The 15,904-nt window shown below is 55.8% G+C and overlaps 1 protein-coding gene across 9 annotated transcripts in view; it reads right to left on the reverse strand.

Annotated features, from left to right (window-relative positions):
• The window catches only part of NCOR2 (nuclear receptor corepressor 2), a 258,338-nt gene that overhangs the window by 71,510 nt on the left and 170,924 nt on the right, over positions 1-15,904 (reverse strand). For all 9 annotated transcript variants that reach the window (XM_075041437.1, XM_075041432.1, XM_075041438.1 and 6 more), the window contains exons 12-14: positions 15,660-15,838; positions 11,865-11,919; positions 9,562-9,660 (exon numbers count right to left, since the gene is read on the reverse strand). In XM_075041437.1, the coding sequence (XP_074897538.1) occupies positions 9,562-9,660; positions 11,865-11,919; positions 15,660-15,838 (333 nt within the window). The remainder of the gene's footprint in view (positions 1-9,561; positions 9,661-11,864; positions 11,920-15,659; positions 15,839-15,904) is intronic.

A 15,904-nucleotide genomic window follows, 5' to 3' on the forward strand; every position in this document is an offset into this window, starting at 1 on the left:
CTGCTGCTGTCATTACAGTGCCCTGGGCTCTTACAGAAGATGAACACGCCACAGAAACCACCAACTCCTGTTTGCTCCTTAAATGAGGAGGGAGCAAACCACGACCGTCTACGCCCTTGTGCAGAGGGAGCTGCACATGTCAGGCTGAGCTGCGAGGCAACTGGTTTTGGTGCTGCTCAAGCCCATCCCCAGGCACCACAGGCAACGAGCTCTGGGGTTTTTGCTCGAAGGTGGCTTTACAGCCCTTGCCACAGGCTTGCTGCAGGAGCACGGTGACGTGTGCCAACCTTCTCCCCACTGCCTCACACCAAATTCTGCCTCGACAGGGGCTTTGGAGGGAGCTGCACCCCACCGGTGCGAGCCCCATCCGCTCCAGCAGCCGGGAGCGCCTGCTCGGCTGTGCTGCCTCTCCCGCGTGCAGGGCGCTGGCTCCCCACTTCTCCCATGGGTGATTTCAGATCAATGGCATTTATTATGTTCTCCGGGGGCACTTGGCTGCGGAGGAGGCTCAGGCCGAGGTCATTGCACGCAATCAGGGAGTTGCAAATTAAAACCAGCTCTAGATAAGCCAAAGACAAAAGGCTGACGCTATGCTGGCCAAGAACACCTGGGGTTTGCTTCGCTGCTTCTCCAGGAGCCCCAGCACGCCTGCGATGGCCCACGTACGTGCATGGGTGCCTGCTGGCATCACCCTGAATGTCCCATGGGGTTCAGTACCAGCACCTCGAGGCAGGATGCACTGTGCTCTCTGCGGCATGGCTGGCAGAACTCGGCACTTGGCTCCCACCCCTCTCCCCATGGGAGGGGGACGCTGTGCAGTGCATCTCTGCCAGGAGCAGGGCTGGCACCACACCGCCGCGGCTCAGGAGCATCCTCTCTCCTCCAGCACCCATACCCATCCTTCCACCTGCTTTCCAACTCTCCCTCTGGCAGGTCACACCAACAAGAGCCAGGGCAGAGACTCCCCCACCCAGCACCCACAGCGCCAGCCTCCTCTTTAGCCACCACGCTGCCCAGGCACCCGAGGTCTTCCCTGGAGCATCCTTCCCCGTTTACCAATGTCGTGATAGAGGTAAAGGCGCCTGCCGCCGAGGTCTGATGCCACATGGCCGCTGCAAACAACGCTTCCTGCACGTCCCTACCTGTCCCTCGGCTGCAGGCTGGATACAAAGCGCAGGGAGAATGGCTTAGAAGTACATGTATGTATCATGTAGCTGACTCCCAGGGCCTGGAGCCTCTGATCCGATGGTCTGGAATGCCTCAGCCCTCACTGCCACCCACCACCGTGCAGCCTGGCTTCTCACGACCGCGCACAGCACCCTCCGCTCATGGGAGAAACCACAAAGCAAAACAAGCCGCTGCCAAAACAACAAGAAGAGGAAGAGGAATGTCTGCCGGCAACTTGGCTTTGATCGCTTGCATCCCGGGGCTGGGTTTGATGCTGTTGGCTGCGGAAGCAAGTCGAAAAATCAAAGGGCCAGGCTTGAATTCGATAAGGAGAATGATAGCGAGCATGGGGCTCGCTCAGTTCGGCTCCGACCACGATGGCCTGGAGCTGTGCTGCTCCTCCGCCGGTAAACAACAAACTCTGCAAGACAGCAATCGTTACGTGGCAGAGATAGAAAATGCCAGGGCCGTGCCCAGCGTCCCAGGAGGCACTGAACGGGCCCTGCGCACGCTCGTCAGCGCAGCTCTCCGGCACCGCAGGCCACAAAACACAGCCGGTGCCAGCAGCAAAGAACCGGCAGCCTCAGCTGGGCTGCCCCGCTGTGCCGCGGGAAAGCCCCATGCCATCTCCCAGGCTGCCAGTCCTGGGGGCGAGCAGCGTGCTGCAGACGAGGAGAGGGGCTGGCCGTGGGACTGCAGAGACGCTGGACCCTGCAGCATCACTCACCAGACCACGGCACGACCGCGTCTGGTGCACGCACCAGAGCGTGGGCTCATCTCGGGCAGCTCTGGGAGCCTGTTGGGCACAGGAGCCTTTCGGGCAGGGGCCCCTGTGAGTCTTAGCACAGTCCAGCGGGCACCGACGCCTTCCAACTGCTCACTCCTTGATCTCAGTGAAGCACAGAAGTGATTTTTACAGGACTCTGCTCACTTGGATCCCTCCTTAAACCACCGAGGGCTTTTCCATAAGAGGAAATGTTTCTTTTCTGGGTCGCTGCTGAGTTTTTTAAAAAGTGATTTGATTGCTCACGAAGGGAAAATGACCCGAGGGGAAGAGCGTGCAATGTTTGGAAGCAGTGGAGATGAGCCCCCACTCTGTCCCAGGCGGGGAACACGTGTTTTCTCTTCCCTGTGGTTTGCTTTACCCTGCTGCCCTCTGCTCACACCCCCCGCGGCCACATGCCAACCCCTCTCTGAGCCCTGCCAACAGAGGAAGGTGCCGGGTCGGCGGCTCGTGGGGCACGGAGCAGCATCCATGCATGCTGCAGATGCACCAGGGGCAAAGCAAGCCCTATATCCTCTCGGAAGCAACTTTCACTGGGATTTTCAGCTGTGCCTGCTTTAGAAAGCAACTTAGCAATGATGCAACCTATTTCCTGTCCATTCCCAGTCAAACCCGGATCACAACAACAGACAAAACAGCTCATCCCCAAATCCAACCGCTTCTATCACTCTCTGTCCCGCTGGGAAGATGCTCCAGGTCCCCCACCAGAATCGGTAATGGTCAGCCTGGATCCCAAACCCCCATCCTGAGGAGTACTCACATGGGTGCAGGCGTGGTGGAGCACTCGCCAGGAGGATTCATCGATCTGCTGCTGGAGAAACACGAGTCCAAACTCAGGGGCCAACCGGAATGAGGGGGTTCACGTCACTTAAGTGACTATTTTATTATCGCTAACTGCAGACACAATCAAGCTCCATGGAAGAGCCTGGCTACAGTAGCCAAAGGATCCATCAGCAAGAGGTCCATCGGCAGCCCGTGCCGGTGCTACCCTGGAGGGAATCAGCTGTGTGTCCCTGCCTGCCAGTGCCCGTCCCTGCTCCGAGCCCACAGGTCTCCCTGTCGTCCCTGCACTGCCAGCAGCCCACGAGGCCACATTGGAACCCAGGGACCGAGCAGCCATCCTCCTGTGGTAATGCATCCTTCGATTCTTTTCCCAAATATGGCCTCATCGCTCTCATTTAATCACCCCCAAAACTGCAGCTGGGATTTCAGGAATGCGAGTTTCCATTGTGTTTGCCCAATTACGCTGCCTAGAGGGGTGGCAGTGAGGAAAGCTGCAATGCCCTCGCAATGGGGGAATGGGCATGACGCACCTTAAGGGACATACCTGGGGGGGCAGGGTTTGGGAGCGACCGGAGCCCAGACTGAAAGAGCAGGTGCCAATGGAGGGTTACAGAAACGATATCAGCTCGAACATCACCGTGTCTCACACCTCGCCCGCCTTCTCTGCGCAGGCACCCTAATGCTCAACCTCACCCATGACAGGGCAGTGACAGCCCCTGGGGGACAACCCTTTGCCAGCCCTGACCGCACACTCCGTACCTGGCAATTTCGGCACCCCACAGAGGGCAGGTGGATGTTCCCATTTAAAGGAACAGAGGCGCATGTAGATCCCGGCAGAGAGCATTTAGCAAAGTACAGAACGGGCTGCAGACCCTGAGCCCTCGCCCATGATCCCCCCAGCACTGCTGTCAGGCTGCCCTGTGAGCTGGGAAGTGCCCGAGCTACACCGAGCTGTATGAAAAGCATGAGAGATGGGTGTTTTCCCAGAAACAACCACTTTTCCTGATGGAAACCAGTTTCTTTGCAAGTTGTATACCACCAGCCACTGAGCAGGACCTGTTGCCTCCAAACATACTCCAGCACGACCCTCTGTGCCTATGGGAAGCCCACTGCTTTCCATGAGGATGGTTTTGGGAAGCCCACTGCTTTCCATGAGGATGGTTTTGGATCACTTTTGAGGATTCTGGAAGTTATTGCTGGTTTTGTCTGGAATTTTTTTTTTGTCTATGAAGAGATGTAGATTTAAAGAGCAAGAGCCTGCACTGAGCAGCACACACATGAGCACCCAAGGGACAAACGCTCTGCGAGACGTTTCTCCTTGTAAGGCTGCACCCGAGCAGGACCAGGACCATGGGGTCTGGCCAGGTTTCACTAATTCTCATGGGTCCTGCAGCCTCAGCCTGGCTGGGCAGGTTTCCCCAGCCACCAGCAGTGCTGTCATACTGCAGACCTGTCCAGAAAATGAGCCAAATTCAATCCCTTTTGTGTCCCAGCAGCAAGCTGACCTGGGCCAGCCCACACATGATGGCAGGATGGGGCAGAGCCAAGGGACAGCACTGCAGCCAGGGGACAGGACAGCGCGCGTGGCCACCTCACGGCAACATCCCACCAGCAGAAGATGAACCCGCGCCCCAACACTTGACATCCCAGGCATCACTTCCAACCACGCAAGCTGCTCCATCACAGACCGCCCCTGCCCGCTCCGCAGATAATTTCAGTACTCTTTAAAATACAGCACTCAAGTCAGCGCAGGCTTAAATGCTTGTAGAATAATTTATTGGTATTTGTGGCAGCAGAGTTTACTGGCCACATCCAGGGCTGTTCCTGTATGATGTGCTGCATTATTAAACCAGGGTTTTATGACAAGTATCTTCCCGCGTCTGAAAGAGAAGCTGTCAAACCCTTTGTCACTAATGAGGAGCCACTCCCCAGACTGATGAAAATCAAATCCTTCCCAGAAATAAAATATCATTCATCTCGTTAGCTGTTGTGGTTAACGGAGCGGGGGCACACGCACAATTTGCGGCGTAAGAGGCACTTTCCTGAGCTCCGGACCCCATCCTCACAGAGGGAGGAGGTGATGGCTGGGCAAGACTGGTCAGCGGCGGGTGCTCTGCTCCTTCACTGGGGATGGGGGCACGGAGACCCCGAGCCACGGGCAGGCAGCACCCGTCTGGCAGCCCGAGCCCTGCCAGCCCCGCCAGCTGGGACGGCGCTTCCGCGAAAAAAGTAACGGGGTTGTTTATAAAAATCCAGGCTGGGGCTGTTTATCTGTGCCGGCGAGGGGAATGGTTTGCGTTTGGGGAGGGCGGGACAGCCGGCGGGACGGATAATTCGATTTGGGTTTTGGCAGGGGGCAGGGAAGAGGGTGGGCCTGGGAAAGGCCGTCGGCCCTGGCAGGGGACCACACCAGCTGCCCGGCCAGGTCACACCGCGGGCCCCCGCCCCGCCGGCACGGCTCTGGCACGGCTCTCCGGCGGAGGAAGGAGGGGGTCCGGGCAGCTCCGGTCCCCCCGGCTGCCACGGAGCGAGTCCTCGAAAGCGTCAGTGCTGACACACGGGACCCTTTTGCCGGGGAATACGTGAGCACCGTCTGACAGCAGCGCCGAGGGGGACCGGTATGACGGCACGTCCTGTGGGCCGCGTCCGTCCACCGCGGCAGCGCATGACTTCATCCACCTCTGAGTCATCCCCAGGGCGGGCAGGCGGCTCCTCCGGCCGCCCATCGCCGCTGCCGACCGACCCGCCGCCGGCGAGAGCGTTGGCAGCTTTGCCTGGCGGGACGGCCGCCCGCCTCCCCATCCCGGCACCGCGTGGGAGCCCCACGGCTTCTCCCCCCTGGGAATTCACCGGCACCACCGTAGGAAGCGTAACCAGCGTGCTGTGGCCGCTCCACTGCCACGTGGGCAACGCTACTCCAAAATCAAAGCAAATTTATTCTGGAAAAAAGCCCCTGCACCTCCGCACGGAATAATTATGTTGAAATAGAGTCACTTTTCTTCCAGCACGGTTTCAGCCCAACGCTTGTGCTACCACAGCCCGGCTGAACAGCTTGCCCAAAGAGCGAAGCACACGGCGCTAATGGCCTAGCTTTAATTTGGGGGCCCCCCGCTACAAAATTAGGGGTGTTCGCAGGGAGATGCTCTTTGAAATACCCTTAAGAGTGACTGTGACAGCCCCCCAGGCGACACGTCCGCGCAAGGTCCTCTCATTACAAGCTCATGCAAATTTATGCTTATTACTGTACATTGAATATTGGATCAGATCGGTTTACCACGACTCAAACTTTTTTCTTTTTTTTTCTTTTTTTTTCAATGAGAAATTACACGCTTGGAAGATATTCCTCTTCCCATTGATTCCCCCCCTTCAGGGTTAAATGGCATTTTCCATACCCGAACACAGAGGATTATTTTAGAAAGGATCTTCATCTCAGGAGCCTGAATATTATGCATAATGATCCATCAGATGCTTGTGCCTTTCATTCATCGGGGCTGGGGAAGGCGGTGTGCCGGGAGCATGCGCCCTGCCTCGGAGCGGGCGGCTGCTCGGTTTTCTGACAAACTGGAAGCAGAATCATGTGAAGTCCCTGCTCTTGGCAGGAGATTTTTAGCAATAAGTAGCAGCTTTATGAGGAATATCCTTTGCCAGGGGACCATCAGCCAGGGAGCAGTGGGATTCTTATTTTTTAATGGACTTTTAATAAGTAGGCCACAATGATAATCTTGACACCAGAGTAGCTTTATTTCTACGTGTAATTATCTCCACTTCGCTCTCAAGCTCCCCGCAGCCTCCAAGAGCAAATAAGACCACCAACCTCTCCGTGAGAAAAGGAGCGAGAAAACAGCATAGGGCCACTTGAAATGCTATTTGTATCAGACCTCATCCGCTCCTCTCATCTGATATAAAAGTCAACCTCTCCTCCCCTCCTCTAAATCAGTTAAATCTCACTTTTGGCATTTAACTGCTTGAACCCTTACCAGACAGAAAATCTGTGCTCGGAGCACGGGCAGTGCTGGGAACACAGCGCCATGTCCCCCAATGCCGCAGGCAGACTGTTTGCACCCCCGTCTCCTCCCTGTGTGCTGCCCATCCCCACGCTGTCCCACCATGTCTCCCGTCCCTCATCCCATCATCGTCTCTGGCGGCTGAGACTGGGCAGGTGAAGGCAAAGCCCCCGGTGCCGGGGCAGTCCAATGCCACAACTTCCCCACCACAGCCCTGACTCTTCACGAGGCCACACGGGCAACAGGATGAGGGACTTGCATGGGGTTAAAAATAATGCGGGACCCCTTGGAAACAAGCAGGGAGGATGGGCAGCCAAGGTGCCGGCTGAGCCTCTGGGACGGGTTACTCCCTGATGAGCACACCTTCTGCAGGCACAGGCAGAATTTGACCAGCTTCTGAAGGTCCTCACTAAGCAAAAATCCCGCCAGGAGCACCCCTCCATCCCAGCCCTCCGGATTTGCCAGCACCTAACCTCTCCCACGCTGGTCTGCGCAGCTGCACGCTGACCCAGCCTGGCCCGGGAAAGCAGGTCCCATCGGCACCATGCTCAGGGGAGAGAGACCCCGGCTCCGTGAAGGGGTGCAAGGGAGACGCTTCACCGCTCCCACCAGCTTCTAGCAGGACTTTTAACAACACGTTCCTCCCTTCGTTACCTTAAAATCCCACCCTAAACCGACTCTCTCCCCAGCACAGCCTCCCTCTATGGCACGGACCCAACCGTGCTGCCCCGCCAGCCCCCGCTGTCTCCCTTCCACAGCAGCGTGCCCTTCCCAAGCCCGCATGCAGCCTCGCAGGAAACGGATGCAAGCAACATACAGAAATACTGAAGGTATCGCAGCACCAAGTGTGCATCTCAAGACCCCCCAAGATCTCTGGGGGAGAGCTGCTCCAGGCTGGATTGTATGCAGGAACTCTTGTTCTGCACCTCTCTCCTACTGCTATCCATGCAGACAGCCCTCTCTTACAGCTTGTCCAGACATCCCACCTTCCACCTGAGCATCCAACAGTAATGGGAAATATTCACTGCTTCGCTTTCCCCCCAGACTCAGGGATGTGACTCTTCTTTCAAAATCAATACTGTTCTGGTCGAGGTCTGCTCCAGCAGAGGTGCAATCTGCTCCCTTCGGTGCCCAGCAGCCTCCCTCTTCATAATTTACAAATATTGCTGTCCCCTACTTGCAAAAACAGTCCTGCCTTTTACTACAGTCAATGCAGCAAGTCCCTGCTTCCAAAGGCTGGCACTGAACGAGGCTCCAAATGGCAGCACATGAACTCCACTGCCCAGGCTGGACCAGATTCGTAAATAAAGGAAAGTGTCGTGGGAAATTCTGCATCTAGTGATGCTTTGGATACTTTCAAAAACCAAAATACAAACAGTACCTGCTGGTTGCAGGACGGGCAGGTCTGTGGCCGCAGGGTTAGGTAGGTAGATGCAGAGCAGAGCATTAGATTGCCGCTCTTCCTCCACACTTGTTACTTGCTCAACTTAACATTGAAACCAGAATGAGCTGTGCTAAATGTCTCCACCGCTAACAAGAAACAAATGTGGCCTCATGTTCTAGTTGCTGTGATCTAACAAAACAGACCATGGTAAACACTATAAAAATGTACTGGAGGGAACCACCCTGTGTTTGCTGGGAGAGGGACTGGGTAATCTAATAGGGTTTTATCCATCTCTAATGTCTCTGAAAAAAAGAAGGGAAAATTGGGCCCCGTCCATGACATTCGTCATGTGCTAGCTATTCTGATGTCTTAATGCTGCAGAAATCAAATTGGAGCGAGGCTACCTATCTGCCTCCCAATCAGGATCTAGACCCAAGTGCTGCTTTTTATGGCCATACAGCGTGAGGAGCTGCTGATGTCAGCGGTGGCACGGGCCAGGCCAGTTTTTCCATCCCTATCCCCACGTTATCTGGAGAGATATTCCCTTTGCGGTCACCTCAGTCTCCTCATGACGTGGATAATCGTTCACTTCATGTACCTGAGGACCCACCAGTGGGACCTTCCTCTGGCTGAAAGCATTTGTGGGGACAAGGTACCTGCCCAAAAGGTCAGCACTTATCTGGGTACCTAAGATTTGTATCTTGGCCACAGTAACGGCAAAGGTTGATTCAGTCACCTACCCCCAGGCACCTCCTGATGCCCTAGGTACCTGCCTGGCCCTTAACCAAAGGGTTAAGGGTCTCCTCTAGCTGCAGCACCAAATCTGCCAGTCTCCACAGGGATGTCAGACACCCTCTGGCACTTCACAGAGATTTATATGCCTCTGCTGAGGCGGTCAGCAGAAGTCACTCCCACTCAAGTCATTCTCCTCCCTTACCTCTGCCCATAGGAAGAGCCTTGGGCAGGCTCTGCAAGGCAGGAGCACCCCCACCCAGCTCCCAGGAGCCCCGTCCCCGTCAGCACGCCGGTTGCCATCTCTGGAGGGGACAGAGAAACACGCCCTGCTCGGTTCTTGCACAGAGCCGCAGGCTGCACGGGCAACCCCGTGCTACTCCTGATGCATGGCCAGGTTTTCTGCATTCACTCCATCAACTTTTTCAAGCATCTTGGGTTTGTTGTTTGCTTTTTTAAAGCTACTGTGACCTTGGCACGGGGACGACAAACATCAACTGCCAGAAAACAGCATGTTCTGAAAAGCTATACAGAGCAAAACCACAGCCCCATCACAGTCTGCAAGCGAGATCTCCATCTGGGGAGGGAAGAAAAGCAGCATTTGGGGTGCTCAGAGAAAGCGCTGCTGAGAAGCTGCAAGTGCAAAGCGCTGCAGCTCCTTGCTCAGCCCGAGGGACGACGTTTCCACGCGCTCCTCCAGCTCTTACCTGGCTCTTCCCGCGCCGCCGGTAATTCCTTCTTACAAGGTTTTTGTAATTCTCATTCTTCTTGGTCAGGTAGTAATACAGGACGCAGTCTGCCACCGTCTGCAATGACACGGGCAAGTCAGGGAACGGAAGGTCCCATCCCCTCGCACTGTCGGGGCGCAGACTTACAGGAGCAGCATTCAGGCCCTGCCATCACCAGGTCTCCTGCTGCTTCTGAAGATCTGCAGCCCAAACAGGCTTCCCTGAACCTCCCTCCCAAAGCCCTTCAGTGGAGCTGGAAGAAGAGGGCAATGCACGTTGTCCTAGTAAAAAGGCTCAGCTCTTCCAAGGGACAGACCACGGCCATCCCACAGGCGTGCCAAGATGGAGACGGGGGTGCAGAGCAGAGAGCACCCCACGCTGGAAGCAAAGCAGGGGGAAGGGCTGACCCCAGATGACTGTGGCAACTAAAGGCAGAAGAAGGAGAGCCGCCTGTCATCCTCTGTTGCGGTTATGCGAGGCACAACCTGCCACGCGACTGTCAGCTAGCGTTATTTCCAGCCGCTAAGCTCGCTGGCTTGAGCGTGCACAACTTTCTCGTGGACAGACTGAGATCTGGGCGCTCCAGAGCTGCCATCCCAACTCCAGCTCCAGCGGTCAGCTCCACAAGCACCATCCAGGATCGGACACATTAGGAAAACGGGGAGCCGTGGCTGGGACATATTCTGCTCCTGAACAGCACGGAGCGTACCATGCTGGGAAAAGTCCTTTGCTGAATTGGGTGGGCACCTGAACACTGGTTTTGGGCTACACTTTCATATACAGAATCAGCAGTTGCATGAACACAAATAATCCCACAGACCCATCACACCTGCAAGCACCCGGGAGCAGGGCGCTGCTGCGTGCTTGTGGGGGTGCACGGGGGCTGCGCTCTCCCCATCCCTGAGCAAGGAGTGGAACCATTTGCAAAAACAGATTGCAACTTTTAAAGTGTTAATTGGATCTCTTTCTAATCTAGCCCTGATTATACACACACACGCGAACACAAAAACTTACAGTCATCTGTTCCAAGGGCTAAGATCACTATTTTTTTATAATGCAATTTAAAAATCTATTAATTCATTACATTGAGCCATACTTTGCATCTCCCTCCAACAGGATAATGGATGTGTTCTGTATCATAATTACAGCCTGATTTACAAACGAGTACAAATAAAATTAGAAGACATTTTACAGCTTGGAACACAGACTGGATTGTGAGCATCATCCAAGTCCCACCACTTTCGGTTTTAACAAGCGGGAAAGGCTGAAAAGAGCCTGGTATCTTACAGTGACAACAGCAGCACGCGGTTGCTCGTGGCCTTTGCTTGCTTGCTGCTTTGGACAGAAAAGTCAAGGTCTTATAAATTATTTCCCCAGCCTGAGTCATGCAGAATCGGAAAATAATTTAGGCTGGAAGGGACATCTGCAGACCACCTCCCTGAAAGCAGAGGGGCTCCCCCAGAGTGAGTGGACACTGCAGGGATGAAATACTGCATGAGATGTGCAGAGGATGCAACTAACTACAAGGGCCAGAGAAGAAGCAGCTCTCAAGTGTTTCTTGCTCAGGAGAACACCTGCTCTATCGCTGTCTATCCAGGCTGGGTCTGTCCAGGATCTGCCCATATGGCCTGTCCCACAGAACGTGCCATATGGCCTCACCCAGAACGGGACCAGAGACTTGCTCTTCCCTCAGATCTCTTTTTCAAACCTTTCTTCCGTCAGCCCAATTAACAGCAAAAAGGGAAAGTCCAAGAAGCACAACACAGAGGCTTGGGAAAGGTCAGGCCCTCCTGCGAGCAAACTATTCCTAAACACCAAGGGAAGATGTGCGTGTGCTTATGTGACACCAACCCGAACCGCTGGATGAACTGGGACTCGGCCCACCCTCAAGACCCCCTCCCTGAGCAAAGAGGGGACCCCTCTGCTTTGTGCTGGGCAGCCGGGTGCCCACACCCTCTGTGCGACAGCCTGGCTGGTACAAAATGCCTCCAGGAGATGCTGGAAAGCAGCTCCCCCAGGCAGATCACGGGGTGGGCTGCAACGCCTACGCGCCAGGCTGGATGCGTTCACACATCTCGCGGCGCTGAGCTCCCCGTCTCTCCGCAGCTGAGTCAGTCCCTTGTCTCTGCAGGGAGCTGGGAGGCGTCTGGACCATGCCTGGGGCTCTGAGCCACCACCGCCCACAGGTGCCCAGCATCCCCCGGCTGCTCCAGCACCAAAGGGAGCCACGTGATGGAGAAGAGACAGTGCGAGGCAGGTTAAAGCCAGGCAGGGAGTCTTACCTTCCTGTCCAGAAAGGATGCGATCAGGCCAAAGTTCTTCGGATGCTGCATGAACCTGTGGGAGCGAGAGGGAGAGGGTTAGTATGGGTTCTGCCTCCGACCCCCCTCGCAGCTGGGCTGCCTTGCCCTGCGCGCCTGGAGCAGCGAGGCCAGCTCCCTGAGGGACTCAGGGGTTTGAGAAAACATTTGTCTGCTGCTCAGCTTCCCAGAAAGACAGGAACTTTAAATTTAGCCCAGTGGAGCTGGGCTGGTCAGGAGCTTCAATGCACAGATGTTCATCACGGGGTGGGACAGGGCAGGGGGGCTGGCAGTACCCAACAGCTGCCCATCACCCTGCTCGAACCCACAGCCACCCAAGCTCGCACCGACAGCAGGACAGGCACAGAGGGCAGCTGCACACCTGGCCGAGGCCTCAGGATTTGGCAAGGAAAGGGCGAGGAATTGCCGTCAATGGCCAAGCACGAGCACCCCGCAGCGTGGCCGGGGGTGCCCGTGCCGCTGTGCAGGACCCCAAGCCCGGCTGGGCTGTCAGGAGCAGCTGCAAAGGACGGGAAGGGAAACCCAAACCCCGGGAGGAAGCACAGAGCTGCCACGTTGCTGAGTTGCTCAAGAGATCCCCGGTGGCACGGCAGCTCTGAGGAACACCGCCTCCTGCCCAGAGAGCGGAGGAGCTGTCAGCAGGCTCGTCCGTGGCTCCAGCAGCTCAGGAGGGTGCATCGCCCGCCGGGGGGAAGCTGTCCCCAGGTGCAGAGACGTCTCCTCCAGCAAATCCCTTCACCTAGCTGGTGGGGAAGCTCCAAAGGCCAGCAAGCCCTTGGCACGAGGTGCTTCTGCTGGTAGGAGGACAGTTAACCCGTGTGCTACCAAAGCATGGGGAGCCTGACGAGTGGTGACTTTGTGCCAGGGCTGGAGCACAGCGCTGGCCCTGGCGGAGAGGCCACCACCAGCACAGGCTCTGTCCCGGGGAGCCGAGCGGCCAGGGCTGGCCCGGTTCGGCACGTGCGGCTCTGCCAGCTCCCAAGGAGCTGACGGCTCCACTCCCCCGGGAAATGGATTAGAGGGAAAAGGTGGGTGAGCTGTGGTGTGGGTGTAACGCAGACAGGACGTGGCGAGCAGCTCGGTGCCTCCAGCCTTGCTGGTGATTCCCCAGGGGCTGCTGACTGAGCTCTCTCCTCCTGCCTTCGCTGCTCAGCCCCACAACCAAACTCAGGGTCAGGGCACGGAGCTGAGCTCAGTGAGGGCCTGACCAACTCCAGCCATGGCAGCAGGACGTGGGTGCTGTCACCCACATGCCGATGCCCTTCATGACGCAGGACCCCCATCTGGTTTGGGTGGCACTGCAAGAACCCTGCCACTGTAACTGGTCACCAGAGCAAGGAGACCTCATCTCTGCTGCTGCCAGCACGAGGCTTTTGTGGGTGACAATGTGGGATGGGGGGGACATGGCAGCATAGACAGCAATGGGAGCATGATGCTCGGCCACTTGATGGGATCCCTAGTCTCTATCCCATGGGTAGCTGCAGCCTTTCTACCACCAAGCATCTTGAAGGGTAAAACTTACCCCCCCAAGATATAACAAAGACACCAAAGGACATCCCCCAAGACACATGAACAAATAAATAAGAAAAAAGAAAACAGAAATGCTAGGGGGGGAAGAAAAAAAAAAAAAAAAAAAGAAAAGCAGCTTGGCTGCTCAGACAGACTGGGATCAGAGCACCAAGCTGGAGCTGGCTTGTCACACTGTACACAGCACAAACCAAGGGCTGACTGATGGACAGGGTTTTCAAGGCCATGTTATCAATGATGCTAATGCAGTGTCGGGGGCGATGCAGAGGACAATCCAGTCTTTTTCACGGGCCGGGCCAGGTCCCCATGACGAGGGAAACATGCTGTGTTCTCACGGTGCCCAGCATGACAGGGCCTCAATGCCTGAGCAGGATCAAGGGGTACCACAGCCATCCCTGCTCCTTCACTGGCAAACCAAGGCCCCCCCGGGAGCAGGCTAGCGATGGGCTCTCAATAAAGAGATCTGAAATCCTGCCCAGAAGCAAATCAAATCAGACTCTTCCTCGTGATTATGTTTTGACAGCTAAAATAGTTCAGACCTGGAGCCTGTCAGCCTTGCAGTGCCTGGCTGTTTTCTCTTAGAGCCCTGCCATCAGGGCTGAACAAAAGGTTGCACGAGGCTTTCACGGTCTTGGGAAGAGGCCAGCTCTGGGTCATGATTGCAGATGACATAACTCTGGTTCACCTTAAAAACCTAGGCTAGAAGCCGCAGCACACCAGGCAGCTCGGCTACCTGTGCACCAGGATTGCAGCGAAAGCCAGGGCAGGACTCCCTTGGCCCCCCTTACAGCTCCTAAGTACCAATCTCTTAAAATGAGCTTTGTGAGAGCCCTGAAATCCTGCTGTATTTATGCCTCAAGCTCCGCATCACCCACGGTGATGACACAGAAACCACCGTGCCCAGCAGGATGCATGAGCTGGGTGTGGATTCTTCCAGCCCCATTAGCCAGGCACAGCCCCACCATTAAAGACCAAGTAATTAGCCTTTGCGTCATTTGCGGGCAAGCCTTGCTGTTTGGAGTGTCACATTTTAAGGCTAATTAGCAATGAGGATTCTCCTCTACCAAAGGCTTGGAGCCGGTTTGCTTGTTTTGTTCTTTTTTGGTCCATCTTGGCAATTAGTTATTTCAGCTGCAAACAGGAGTCATCACGAGCAGGGACAGGAGGAGGGATCCTGGATATGGAGAGGTTTCCAGCATGGCTGGCTGTGGGCCTGCTGGTAATCCACAGAGCCGTCCCATGATCGTCCAGAGGCCAGGCTAAGGTGGTGCTGCTGCAAGGGACGAGGTGGCCCTGGCACACCCACATACCTCCATGTCCCTCATGCCCACAGCAGCGAGCCCCAGCAGAACTCATCCCACTGGAAGGTGAACTCCAGCTCTGTTTTTACAGATGCACATGGCACATCGGGGGCACCAAGGATGCTCCAGTCCTCCATGCAAACACAGCCGGGTCCCTGCTGGGCTACGAGATATGGAGGAGTCTGGACGTGAGACTGAGCTGGGGCCCACAGCTTGGCTGACAGCACAGTCATACCCAGGGAAGGGATCAGCAGTCCCCCAAGTGACCTCAGTTGATAAAGCAAAGCTGTTCTCAAGGACTGCTTGCAAAAAGGAGAAAGCATCGCAGCCACAGTTTGCACATCTGATGCGGGAATGCATCCATGGAAGCGGCAGCCGGTGGCAAATCCTGCAGAGAGCAGGACGGAGTGCTGAGGGATGGGCACTGGCTGGATGCTGCAGCCTGAGGGCTTCTGCGTGGGGGAGTTGGATGTTGACAGCCCCAAGAATCCCTCTGGACACACAGTGCCCAAAATCAAATAGCCAAAGGCATGTAAATCCAAAAAACGTAACAGTGTATGGAGTATTGAGCTTCACTGGCTATCCTTAAACCGGCTGATACAACAGAGGATGTAGAAGCAGAAAAACTTCAAGTTCTCGCCCTGTCATGAGCAGCAGCTTCCCACACCTCTGCATGGGAGCGGGCAGAGCAAAAGCACCCAGGTGCAAGCACATCAACCATGCAAAAAGGCCTGAGGTTTCTGTGCAGGTACATCACCCTGTGCCCAGGTCAAAAGCCACACAGCGACTGCGGCTGTGTCCCTGCGGGGCAAGACAAGCCCTTGGGAAATTCATGCCTTAGCATGCCAGGGCCCTGGCTAAAGCATTGCAGGGGTCCTGTCTCGCACTTCCCAAGGGCTACAGAGAGAGTTGTGTGGGCTACACTCACTTTTCCCGGAAGGTCTCCTTCTCCTGTTCACTCCACATGTTCATCACCTGCCGGTCCTTGTAGACCTTCATGGGGTCATCCATGAGGCCGTTCATGTTGATGAATTTAATGCGCTGCTGGTCAGCATCATAGAGCATGGGCGGGATGACGGCGAGCTGGCGCATCTGCTTCTCCAGGTTCTTTGGGGAAAGCAGAGAGAACAGTTGGTCAGCACCACGGGCCCACGGGGACCATAGGGGACAGAT

Source organism: Buteo buteo, chromosome 11 (genome assembly GCF_964188355.1).
Source record: "Buteo buteo chromosome 11, bButBut1.hap1.1, whole genome shotgun sequence".
Classification (NCBI taxonomy): domain Eukaryota; kingdom Metazoa; phylum Chordata; class Aves; order Accipitriformes; family Accipitridae; genus Buteo; species Buteo buteo.